The 12802-nt window shown below is 43.8% G+C and overlaps 1 protein-coding gene across 1 annotated transcript in view; it reads right to left on the bottom strand.

Moving 5' to 3' along the window:
- Nucleotides 1-12802, bottom strand: part of LOC310773466 (protein unc-119 homolog A-like) — a 62710-nt gene that overhangs the window by 1521 nt on the left and 48387 nt on the right. Inside the window, exons 2-4 of the mRNA XM_083633351.1 lie at nt 4837-4950; nt 491-590; nt 90-262 (exon numbers count right to left, since the gene is read on the bottom strand). Coding sequence (XP_083489477.1) covers nt 90-262; nt 491-590; nt 4837-4950 — 387 coding nt within the window. The remainder of the gene's footprint in view (nt 1-89; nt 263-490; nt 591-4836; nt 4951-12802) is intronic.

Genomic DNA, 12802 nt, shown 5'->3' with positions numbered 1-12802 from the left:
TGTGTGTGTGTGTGTGTGTGTGGGTGTGTGTGTGTGTGTGTGTGTGTGTGTGTGTGTGTGTGTGTGTGTGTGTGTGTGTGTGGACTCACTGATCTCCTCAGACAGAGGGGGGAACTCATAGATGTGTTCACAGGTGTTCTTGCTGCTGGGCATGCAGAAGCCAAACTCAAAGTCAAAGCTCTTGAGAAGCTTCTCTCTGAAATAGTGCCGCTCGATCATCCTGAAGTTGTCGATCGGCACGTCTCCGACTGTGAACTCAACACTGGGAATGCAGAGAGAGAGAGCAATAATGATGATGTCAGTTCATGAACTGGCCCTTTTCCTGGTGTGTGCTCTGGTCATGTAGCACATTACTGGTAAACACAGATTACACACACACACACACACACACACACATGCACACACACACACACACACACACACACACGCACGCACACACACACGCGCACACACACACACCCTAAACACACACACACACATTCACACTTACGTGGCTCCCACTTGCCGCAGCCGGAGGAAAGTGGGGGTGAACTGGTAGCGGACAAAACGGCCGGCGTTTGGGTCGATATCCCTCTTCCCTCCTGCCCTCTCTGAGGTACAGTGCAAGAATAGAATAGAATAGAATAGAATAGAATAGAACAGAACAGAACAGAACAGAATAGAAATGTCGGTGGTACTGGTTAGGCTCAGGTTTACGGTAGGCCTGCTGTCTTTTCAACATGCTGTTTCTCTTGTGGTTTTTTTCATTGTGTTTTGTGATTGATTATTGATCAGTTAGATCTAGGTATGATTGTTCTCTGTAAAGCCCTTTGAGATATGCTTGGTAATGAAGACCTACAGGAACAAATGACTTATTGTCCGAATCCGATAATAAAATTGCCAAGGTGGACTCGGTGTCTGTCTGTCAGTCATGATTTGCGTCACGAAAGTGACATCGGGCAGCAGACATCCAACTTGGTAGTGCACTGCTGGGAACCCGACGGAGTGCAGTATCATTTCATGGCATTTTTATGATACGCGCATATTGATATTGATATCGATACCGATGCCGATATCGATACCGATATCGATACCGACACTGGGATTGATACCACAATCATGGTACATGACATATTCAAGTTAATATGTATAACACGTGCAAACAGTGATTTCTTTTTTGATGGGGATTGATTTAAATAATTCAGCAACAGTGCATGTGGGACAAAAGTTCTTTCAAATTCATTCTTAGACCTCATGAATGCATTGATTTTAACAAACAGTCAATGAGCACAAAGCAGCTGAGCAAACCAATTCCATTTAATATGCATCCATCCATATACATATGATTGTATGTATACATGTATGGTTTTGCAGATTAATGGATTTGTTTGGTGGAGTCAAGTCAAGTCAAGTCAACTTTATTTATAGAGCACATTTACAACGACAAACATAAAGCAGGTACAAATGCACTAATCAGAAGCAAGGTGCAGTATCAAACAAGTAATACAGATGGATAAAAGTTGAGAGATAATAAAAAGAATAAAAAGAATAAAATAATAAACGAAAAGCGCAGAAAAAGACAGCTCAACTCGAGTTAAAGCCCAGGGAGAAGAGGTGGGTCTTTAGCAGGGACTTAAAAGAAGCTAGACTCTGAGAGTCAGAGTCAGTTTATTTACCATTTGCAGTCGAAACTACATTGGAATTGGGGTGCAAGAGCTTAAAACATAGACACATATATGACAGGTCATGACAACATAAAATAGCATAAAAAGACAGACAATAAAAAGGTTTAAAAAGTAAATAAGATAAAATAAAACAATAAAACAATAAAATGAGACAGGTACATCTGTGGATAAAGGCCCGAGTCATCCCGCTCACTTATTAAAGTGCAGGAACAAAGTGCACAATCACACATAAAGTGCACAGTAGTAAAGTGCCTAAGCAAGGATCAAATTGCATGAGAAACCAGTATAAGACATCTTATACAAAAGAAAATAACAGAAAAAAAGAAAAGTCTAGGTGTCTAGATGGTCTAGACAAAACAGAGATCTACCGTTTAGATTTGTGATCGTTCAAACTACGCACAGCACTCGGGTAAAAGCTTCTCGCAAAGCGAGTGGTGGAGCATTTAATGGAGCGGTAGCGTCTACCCAGAGGGAGTAACTCAAAAAGACTGGCGGCCGGGTGACCTGCAGGGTCCCTGATAATACTGGAGGCCCGGGACAAAAGTCTGGAGCTATAGAGCTCTTCTAGAGCCGGCAGGTTGGCACCAGTTATCTTGCGGGCAAGGCGCACTACCCTATTTAAGGATTTTCGCTCCTTGACAGTAAGATTACCAAACCATACAGTGAAGGAACTAGTGAGAATGCTCTCAATAATACAGCGATACAAGTTAACAAGGATCTGGCTGTTGTGGGTGAACTCCTTAAGTCTTCTTAAGAAGAAAAGACGTTGCTGAGACTTTTTAACAATCGCTTTGGTATTTGAGTGCCAGCTAAGATCATCCGAAATAGTGACACCAAGAAATTTAATACTTTTTACCATCTCAACCTCTGTTCCATTGATTATTATAGGATGGAGAGGTGCCTTTTTACGGCGGAAGTCAACGACAAGCTCCTTTGTCTTGGAGGCATTGAGAATGAGGTTGTTACTGGCTCACTGAAGATTTGGTCACAGTTTAGGATTCATTTTAAACAGAAACAGGCCCTGCCCTCTATACCCATCACAGCCAACCCTCTCTTCCCTGCCTCCCTTTGGGATACAACTTATAAGACTTGGTCGAGGAAAGGGCTGACTTGTGTTAAAGATTTATTTAAAGATGGCATCTTTGCTTCCTTCCAGAGGTTAAAGAGGGATTATGACATTCCAGAAACACATTTTTTTTAAATATCTTCAGGTCCGTAGCTTTGTCAAAAAACACTTTCCCTGCTTCCCATCTTCTCCACCTGATAGCTGGATAGAAGAGTGTATATGTTTCAATCCACTAGGCAGAGGCCTTATATCCAGATTATATAGTATGATTCAAATGGTAGCTTCGCCCACCCTCGATCATCTGAAAGAGTTATGGGAGCAAGATTTCACAAATGAGATCTCAGACTTTACTTGGCAGTCAGCGATAGGGATGATTCACTCAACATCCATTTGCATCCGACATGGATTATTGCAATTCAAAGTGTTACACAGACTTCATTTATCGAAAAGTAGGCTTGCCAGGATGTACCCCGGCTTTGACCCGACATGTTCTAGGTGTAAACGGGCCCCAGCGACTCTATATCACATGTTCTGGTCGTGCTCGTCTCTGGTTCCTTTTTGGTCCTCCATCTTTGAAACATTTTCTTACATCTGCGGGAAGGTCATTCATCCAGACCCTGCCATTGGCATTTTTGGAGTAGCACCTGATGGAGTTACAGTCTCTAGTGCTCAAGCCGAGGCTTTGGCTTTTTCATCGCTTCTGGCCCGACGACTAATTTTAATGAGCTGGAAATCAGCTGCCCCTCCATCTCATGCATGTTGGGTCAGAGATGTTATGGCACACCTTAAATTGGAGAAACTGAAATACACTATACGTGGTTCGACTCAGAAATATCTTAGAGTGTGGGGTCCGTTTCTAGATTACTTTGATAAAAATTACCTCTCTCCTCCCAATACTGCCTAACTGACTTTCAGAGATTCAAGTGTTGGCTTTTGCCACGAGTGATTGCCAGAACATATATCCTCAGCACTTAGCGTATCCCCTGCAAAGTGTATTGTAATTGTTTGTAGCATTTATTTATTTTCATTATTATTATTTTTTGAGTCTTGGGTGTCTGTGTCTCTTGTATTATTATGTTCTGTCCTATTTTGGTGCTACATGTCTTGCTTTTTCTTATGTCTCTGTTTATATGTAGTATGTTTGAAATGAAAAACTCAATAAACAAATTTGAATAATGAGAATGAGGTTGTTGGCCTCGCTCCACCTGACAAGTTCTTCTACCTCAGATCTGTAGTTAGACTCGTCATTTGAGCTAATGAGCCCAATGACAGTGGTGTCATCCGCGTATTTAACTATGAGGTTGTTCAGGTAGTGAGCGATACAGTCGTGGGTAAAAAGAGTAAACAAGAAAGAGCTAAGAATGCATCCTTGCGGCGAGCCAGTGCTCAGAACAAGTATATCAGACAGATTATTTCCGATCCTGACTCTTTGAGGCCTCATGATTAAAAAGCTGAAAATCCATTCACAAAGAGCATCACACAGACCAAGATTTTGCAGTTTACGGATCAGAAGTGAGGGAATGATCGTATTAAAAGCAGAGCTATAGTCTATGAAAAGCATTCTGACATAAGCTCCACTTTTATCCAGGTGTTCATATACAGAGTTCAGAGCTATAGAAACTGCATCCTCAACTGATCTGTTTTCCCTATAAGCAAATCTGGGCTGATCGGATAGCGAAGGGGAGGCTGTTCCAGAGCCTAGGGACAGCAGCTGTGAAGGCTCTATCTCCTCTGGACTTTAATTTTGTCCTGGGCACCTCCAGCAGCAGTTGGTCAGCGGACCTTAGGGCTCTGGATGGGGCGTGGTGGACCAGGAGCTCGGCGAGATAAGAAGGGGCTAGCCCGTTTAGTGCTTTAAAAACAATCAGCAGCAATTTCAAATCAATGCGTTGACGGACGGGGAGCCAGTGGAGAGAGGCCAGGACAGGCTTGATATGATCTCGCTTTTTGGTGCTAGTGGTGGAGTGTGACTGAGTGTAGGCTACCTGAGTGAGAACAGAGAAGGCGGTTGCTGGAAAGGAGCGCCATGTGTCCTTTGCAAATATTTTCAGGGTAAATACAGGTTGGGGGGGAAAACGATCCATGGCATAATATTCAGTGACTCACCTAAAGACGGGGGCTTGGTGATTTCAAACAGCACTATCCCGGTCTCCATGTCTCTGATCTTGAACCTGGTGAAGTCGATGTTGTACACGTTCTGATCTGGTCCGCACAAATAATCTGAGGGAAAGAGTGAAGGAGAGAAATGGGATGGAGAGGGGGGTGTATTAGAAACCGCTTCTATTCGCTGGAGAGAGGGTCAAATGAAAGAAACCACCTGACTGAGTAGTGCCACCGCACGCACGCACACAAGAAAGAGAAGAGAAGTGATTTACACCTCTAATAGAGACACTGCATGAAATAGGCCACGCCCATCATGGGGGAAAAGCTCCGTTTATTTCCACACACCAGCGTCATTTTCCTTGAATTAAACATAGCTAAAAGCTGTTGTGTGGTGGGGCTGCGCAGACAACAAATGTAAAAAAATCGCCAGTTAAAGTTTTTTTGTACTCCTGAGGAAAACAAGGAAGCCATTGAGAATTGGCGAGAAGAAAAATGTGGATCTAGCTGTCAAGGAAGTAAGTTGGAGTGTTCATCTTCCGTATATACGATCTTTTTGTGCGACACGCAACCATGCACGTGACATAGGAGAACGCCAGGATTGGAGGGGGGGGTTTCTGTTTTCCCCCGTCTTGGGCGTGGTTTCTGAATAATGACGCGTTACGCAGTGTCTCTATCCTTCCTGCCATCACCAGGCGGTGTCACTGCTTATTAGCGTTTGTTCTCCGAGCAGAGCAGCAGACACTTCTTGCTTCCTGCTCGACCCGGTAGCATTGGCAGGCAGGCAGGTGTGACCACAGAGACCTTCCCCAGCTCACCACCAAGCACAGGGGGGAGATGGGGTTTCACAGTCAGTGTATCGCTGTGGGTCTGTGCCATGAGAGAGAGAGAGAGAGAGAGAGAGATTGGTTGCAGTGTACACTGCAAAGTATGACAAGCTGTCCAGTGTTTTTAACTTGTTTCCAGGCCTATATCAAGCTTATTTTGTGATGTTTTCTTGACAGATTAGCTCACTGCACTGGTAGAGCATCTTGTTGATGTCACTAAATTTCATTTCATACATGCCAAAATGACTCAGCAATAGGGCTGAAAAAAAGAAAAAAAAAAGTGGTAGGCTACAGAGTAAAGGTGAAGGATGCCGACTGGAGCGCCTATGAGGAATAAAATCATGCTGTGGCCTATCCTCTCTGATGTGGTTCTCTAAATAAATCATGAATAATCATATATAATGCTACTCTAAATAAAACACTGCAGTGACTGCACGCTGGACTGCCTGTGGCCCTGGCTGCGACTCGGCCGGACTCTCTCTGGCTGCCTGGCGCTGAGATCGTTTCATTTCCCAAACAGTGCTGGACACGCTGGTCTCTTGAATTCATGAGTTTTTCCCAATTTTAGGCTCACGTTTTCAGAATTCTAACACACGAGGATTGTAAAATTGCATGTGTACTGTAAAATGCGTTTGATTTGCAGTTTGCACTTTGCAAGAAGACACAGCGCAAGCCACAAGCCATAGGCATACAAGCAGGGCTCACAATTAACAGTCGGCAAGCGCCAAATGCGACTAGATTTTACGTTCTGGCGAGTGACGCTCAGACGCTAGGCCGGAGCCGCGGCCTTTCCTGGTGAGTGGCTCCCGGGCTGGTGGCTTCTCTTCTCCCTGTAGCGTAACCCCCGTCCCCCGCGCAGCGCATGCATGTAAATAACAACAAATTGATATCCATTCTCCTGGCCGATGGTCTCATTTGCCCATGTAGATCATATAGAGGCACCAGTATTTCATAACCAATTTAAAAGTTACGTGTATGGATTTACTTTTAACGTTATAGCATAGATATGCGGTCGCTATGACGACCAGTTGTGGTCCAGTAAACCTGCGGTGGGACCAAACAGTCTATCAGGTCGAGACGAATAAGGCCAATTAAGAGTAGAGCTGTGCTGTTCTATGTGGTGGAAATGAGCCATTACTGAAATCACCCCCCAGGATAATTTAACAGCTTTGACAGAAAAGGGGTCGGCATTTCTCGCCATTTTATACTAGACCAAACAACTAATCGATTAATCAATGAAATAATCAACAGATTAATAGACAATGAAAATAATTGTTAGTTGCAGCCCTAGAGAATAGATAATATCCTCTTAGGTTTTGGATATTGTAATATCGTGACATGATCGTGACACATGGCACATGTACAGGTGCATAATAAATGTACTACATCACATGTATCCAAGATTGAACGAGAGACAGATTGATGATTTGTTTTTCCGTGTGTATGTGTGCGTGTGTGTGTGTGTGTGTGTGTGCGCGTGTGTGCGTGCGTGTGTGTGTGTGTGTGTGTGCGTGTGTGTGTGTGAGATGGAGAGAGAGAGGGGGGGGGGGGCTTTTTGTGTGAGATAAAGAGATATGGAGGGATAGAGAGCTTGTTTGAGTGTCTGTCTGTTGTTTGTGCTGTCACTTCCCCTGAGGCATACTAACTCCGGCATACTGTAGTAAATGACATGCAGTCTGTAGGGAACAGAAAGACACACACACACACACACACACACACACACACACACACACACACACACACACACACACACACACACACACACACACACACACACACACACAGCCTGAGAATAACTTGCTATTGAAGCCACTGACAGACTCCAGTTCATCACTGTTTGACTCTGATGAAGACGCAGTAGGCGTTGAAACGTTAGTCATTGAATAAAGCAATTTTCCAGTGAATCGTGTGCTCCAGGATCCTCTTTGGTTTGTCCATTGAACTTTTGTCATAATACTGTCCTGTCCTGAGAGCACCGACCTCCTTTTGCGGAGGGGCTGACGCGCAAGAGACTCCTTTTGTATCCAGTTCATCACTGTCAACTCTCCTCATTACTGTTGGGTAGAATCTGTCGCAGACTTTGTGTGCGTGTGACAGTGAGGAGGAGATCTGTGTGTGTGTGTGTGTGTGTGTGTGTGAGAGAGTGAGTGAGTGAGTGAGTGAGTCAGTGTGTGTGTGTGTGTGTGTGTGTGTGTGTGTTTGTGTGTGTGTGTGTGTGTGTGTGTGTGTTTGTGTGTGTGTGTGTGAGAGAGTGAGTGAGTGAGTGAGTGAGTGAGTGAGTCAGTCAGTGTGTGTGTGTGTGTGTGTGTGTGTGTGTGTGTGTGTGTGGTTGTAGAAGAGGTCCGGCAGGACCTGGCTGGTTGTAAAGCAGCCAGGGATGATTGAGTCCCACCGAAGCCCTCTTTTGTTAGATTGGTTAGAGAGGTGGTCCGCTGATGTTCCTCGTGGAGCTCGCGGTCTCTGATCCGCTGGAGCTCGTGCTCACAGTCTCTCTTGGTGGTTTGTTTAGCTTGCATTGTCTCAGATACGTCTGTCAGAACATAGTCAAGGTCCCACCTTCTTACCCGCTCTGGAACCAGATGTCTGGTGCTAGAGCACTCTGCTCTATCATTACCCACTCATCTGATATAAAACTTAAACGGTCCCCCAGGCCACCCGGTTTGACCTAGACACTTGAAACTTGGTATATAGCTGTCATTGGGGATGCTGAACAAATTTGCAATTGGGACCCATGAGGTCCGTCTGGGTCGATTTGCCACCATCTTGGAAATTCTGAAAAACCTTCAAAATTCTTCTCCTCCTGAACCGTAACTCCAAATTCCACCAACTTTGGCATGCATGGTCGGTGGACATGCCCGAACAAAGTCATCCTTTGGTTTAAAGATCGGGTAGAAAATGGCCAAGTTATTAGCCAATCAAATTTAGACGAAATTCAAGCTATCAGAAGTCCACTTCACAGTGGCGTACGGCCTTGAAACTCGGTGGGCACATCGGTGGCAACGCCCTTAGAGACTCTACCAAGTTTGGTGTTGATAGCCCAACGCATGTCCACGCAGTATCGATTTCAATTTGTGCTAAGCTAATCGCTATCACCCAAAATCACACATTAATGGCCTCTACTAATAAACGGTGACTCGTATTGACTCCCGATCACTTGTTGACGCCACTTGCACCATTCCTGAGTGATTTTCTGGGGCGGTCGCTGTACTGTGAATACCTGTCGAAGCTTCTTGCAGCTTTAATTATTATTATTATTATTATTATTATTACAAAAGCTAAAATCTTATCAGATGGGGGAGCCTGGGACAAAATCGTATCAATCCATGGTCTAATTTGTGTCATTTTAGGGGTCCTCGACGTCCTTTTAGGGGTCCTTGACGTGTTTTAAAACCACCGTTTTATTCCATTTAGTGTTGTTTCATAGCTGTGATGTCTTTACCATTATTAAAAAAAGAAAAAGTAGAAATAAAGAAAAATGTGTCCAAACGTTTGACTGGCACTGTATCACCAGCATAAAGCCTAGAAAGAAGGAATTTAAATAAATATAACAGCTCTTCTTCATCTGCCAATTGTGTCTGAGTCCCAAGATGTATCTCTTGTTCCAGTTAATAGTCTAGCCCAGTGGTTCTCAAATGGGGGTCCGTGGCACTTTGCCAGGGGGTCCGCCAAAAGTTAAAGTAAAAAAAAAAAAAAAACATTTAATTAAAAAATAAAATGCTACATGTTACTTATTCCTTCTCAAACTACTTCCTACATGGTGCTAGTCTATCAAAATATCTTGGCTGTCATTGATTGTGTTGCATAGTGGTTTTCTGTACTGTTGACAAATTGTGATATTGTAAGTCGCTTTGGACAAAACAAAAGTGTCTGCTAAATGACGTAATGTAAATGTAATGTAATAAAAAAAAAATATGCAAAATCTTCATAGTTCAACGAAAATAGTTTATGCTTCAAATCTAAAATGGTTCATGGATTACATTCTAATAAAAAAACTATCAAATTAAAAGTCAAGCACGTTACCGTGGAAACAATTAAGCTTAGCCCAAAATCACAAATCAGAATGAGGGGGTCCCCGGTATATTTTCTATCTTGTAAGGGGTCCTTGGCTGAAAAACATTTGAGAACCTCTGGTCTAGCCGATGTTGGCACAAAAGTTGTCCTAGTTTTGAAAGGATGGGACATCGGTCTTATTCCTGGAAAAGTGTCACACAGGTGGTCCTCCTACTACAGCTATATGAACACATGGAATCAGCGGCCCTCAAAACTGTATTATGCAACACATGAAGATGAATATAAAGAGGAACAGCTCTGGTTGAAGTGTTGTGTTAGCAGTGGTAAAAATGACCTCCAAATGCAATATTTTACTCCTATCACTTAATATTTACACCTTGTTTGTGCATGTGCCATGTGGTGTAGTAATGGCTGTTGTAAATTTTATGGTGGTGACATTCTGGTGTCATTGTTATGTGCCAAGGATAAACAGAACCCCCCCCCCCCCTTCCCCCAACTTAATTGTTTTAAGGGTTTGGATATGGGCAACAGTTGGTTATCCCACATTTATTCTTATTTTTTCAACTTAAGTTAAAGGATGGGTTTTCCGTGGGGAATATGAATATATATTAAATCTCACGCCCCTAAGGTTTTCGAATCCGTTGAAATTTTTGAAATTGGATATTCACTGCCAGAGATATCAAGCATCTCTCACATATTTTTTGGGCCAGCCGACGCGTTTCGCGTCATCTGGCCTAAGTCCGCCTTGCGGAACTCGTGCACCTATGAACTACAACTGTTGTTGGCCATGGTCCCGCCTCTAGAGGTCCTCCACGCCCCTTCAGAGGCCTTGACCAAAACAAAAACGCAGCCATCTTTCCAACCGCCTAGCCTGCTGTAGCTAATATTAGCTTCCCATAGTTCCTTGCAAAGAGACCATTATCTCGGGAACGGAAGCACTAATCGACACGGGACTGGCGGCATTGGAAAGCTCGTCAAATTTTACATCTAGTAGTAGGTGGGTTGAAGTAACGAAATCAACGCTGAGCAATGTACCCGTTTTTACACATTTTTACAGAAAATAGTTACAACATCAGATGCGCGTAACTCCTACGAAAATGCCTTAAAATGCATGAAATTTTTTTTATGAAGACATCTCCCGACATATATACTACCGTTTACATTTGGTGCAATTTGGAGGCAATTTTATTTTCGATTTATTTCTTGTTCTTTGTATATTTAATTGTCGAAGCCTTCTTCTTCTTCTTCTTTGAGTTTTATGGCGGTTGGCAAACATATATGTGCATTACCGCCACCTACTGGAGTTTGATATCAGCCAAATGCCTGAGGGGTGGGCATAAAAACGAAGGCCACGCGAGCCCAGTGCATTGTGGGAAATGTAGTATTTCGAGTCCCCGCACCCGCACCTCCCCCCCACCACCCCCCCCCACACACAGAGTGGATTTCGGTTGATATCTCTGTGAGTAAACCTCCAATTTCAAAAATTTCAACGGATTCGAAAACCTTAGGGGCGTGAGATTTAATATATATTCATATTCCCCACGGAAAACCCATCCTTTAACGATTGAGAAAATTCTACAACTTATGAAACCCTTTCAAAATCCATTAGATCAACTGAAAAATACACGGTCGTCAATCTAAAACGAAGGCTTTTTTCTAGCTCCTGAAAAGCTGCATGACATTTAGGAGATGGAAGGTTTTCACGCGACAGCGATGCATTTCAGGCGCTTCAAAGGGATCCGGAGAATGACAAGTTATTCTATTCTAGTCTGTTTGACACGCGCTATAGAGAGCCGCAGGGATGACGTATTTTTGTAGTCAGAACGCGGAAGTCCCGGACTTCCTGGTTCTTCACTGTTTCTGTCTATGGGATTTTTGAATGGGTTTTTGCCGCGATGCTTCAAATAAGGTCTCTGGGCAACGCAAGATTAATCAAACGCGAACCAGTGTTCAGTGGGATAATCTTCACACATGAGGACCACTTTCATGAGTTTTGAAGCGTAAATGCGAGCCCTAGAAGTAAAAAGCTCGAGCTAAGCTAATCCAGAACTACACACTGTCGCATAGGCTTCCCCGTCACGTCACCACTCAACCTGGAGTATTGTTGATGTGTGCGCTGCTGTGCACTGATTACCCCGGGCTGAACCAGGTGAGGGAAAGAGAATTTCCGTGTTCGTCCTTTGAAGTGATGACGTTATTGACGTATAATATCCCCGTCGACTCAACAGTGTAGTCTCATTTAGCCGTTTGCGAGCTAGCCGCCCTTCTAACGGCACGTAAAAGCTTCAAAACTCATAAAAGTGGTCCTCATGTGTGAAGATGATATTACTAAACACTGGTTCGCGTTTGATTAAGCTTGCGTTGCCCAGAGACCTTATTAGAAGCATCGTGCCAAAAATCCATTCAAAAATCCCATAGGCGAAAACAGTGAAGAACCGGGAGTGTTAGCATCGATGATTTCCGGACTCGTTCCTGCGGCTCTCTATTCACAAAGCATATTAGCTAACCGATGATGGCACCACACAATTTCACCACACAGGCTCTTCAGTAACAACAGAGTACATGTCGTCTTGTCAGTCACAGCAAACCGCAACAAGGAGCGAGAGGAAGTGAAACATGTCTGCTGCTGATCTGCAAACGAACGCTTCTGTTTTCTCTCTCAGACACAGACACTCACTGTCTCTCACACACACAGCTGTGCATACAAACACAAGTGGGCATGCACAATATATAGCAAAATAAGAGGTTTAAAAGGAAGTTTCTTAGTGTCACAGAGTCCACAGGCACTACTTCTTTCTGCAACCATCATCTGGCAGCCAATGTATCCGCTGGGCTTCTGCAGATCTGGCAGATATTTTCCAGTCTACAACTGGACTAGGTCAGGTCGGCAATTCAACACATATCGCATAACCTAGATTCAGCCCAGATAAACAGATCTGAGTTCACTTCATCACTTCGCCCAGATAACGTTACACCCATACCTGCCAACACTGGCCTGTGAAAAAGAGGGAGATGTTCCGGATATAAAGTACATGTTGTGTTGTCGGGGGAGGAGGGGGGCTCAGGGGCATGTGTCATGTGTCATGGTGAAGAAAAAAATCCAGATCAGCCTGTAAAATAACGTAAATAATTAA

Source organism: Poromitra crassiceps, assembly GCF_964638095.1.
Source record: "Poromitra crassiceps genome assembly, chromosome: 1".
Classification (NCBI taxonomy): Eukaryota; Metazoa; Chordata; class Actinopteri; order Beryciformes; family Melamphaidae; genus Poromitra; species Poromitra crassiceps.
Note: the sequence above shows the minus strand (reverse complement) of the source record. Positions and strands in the feature narration are given on the sequence as shown.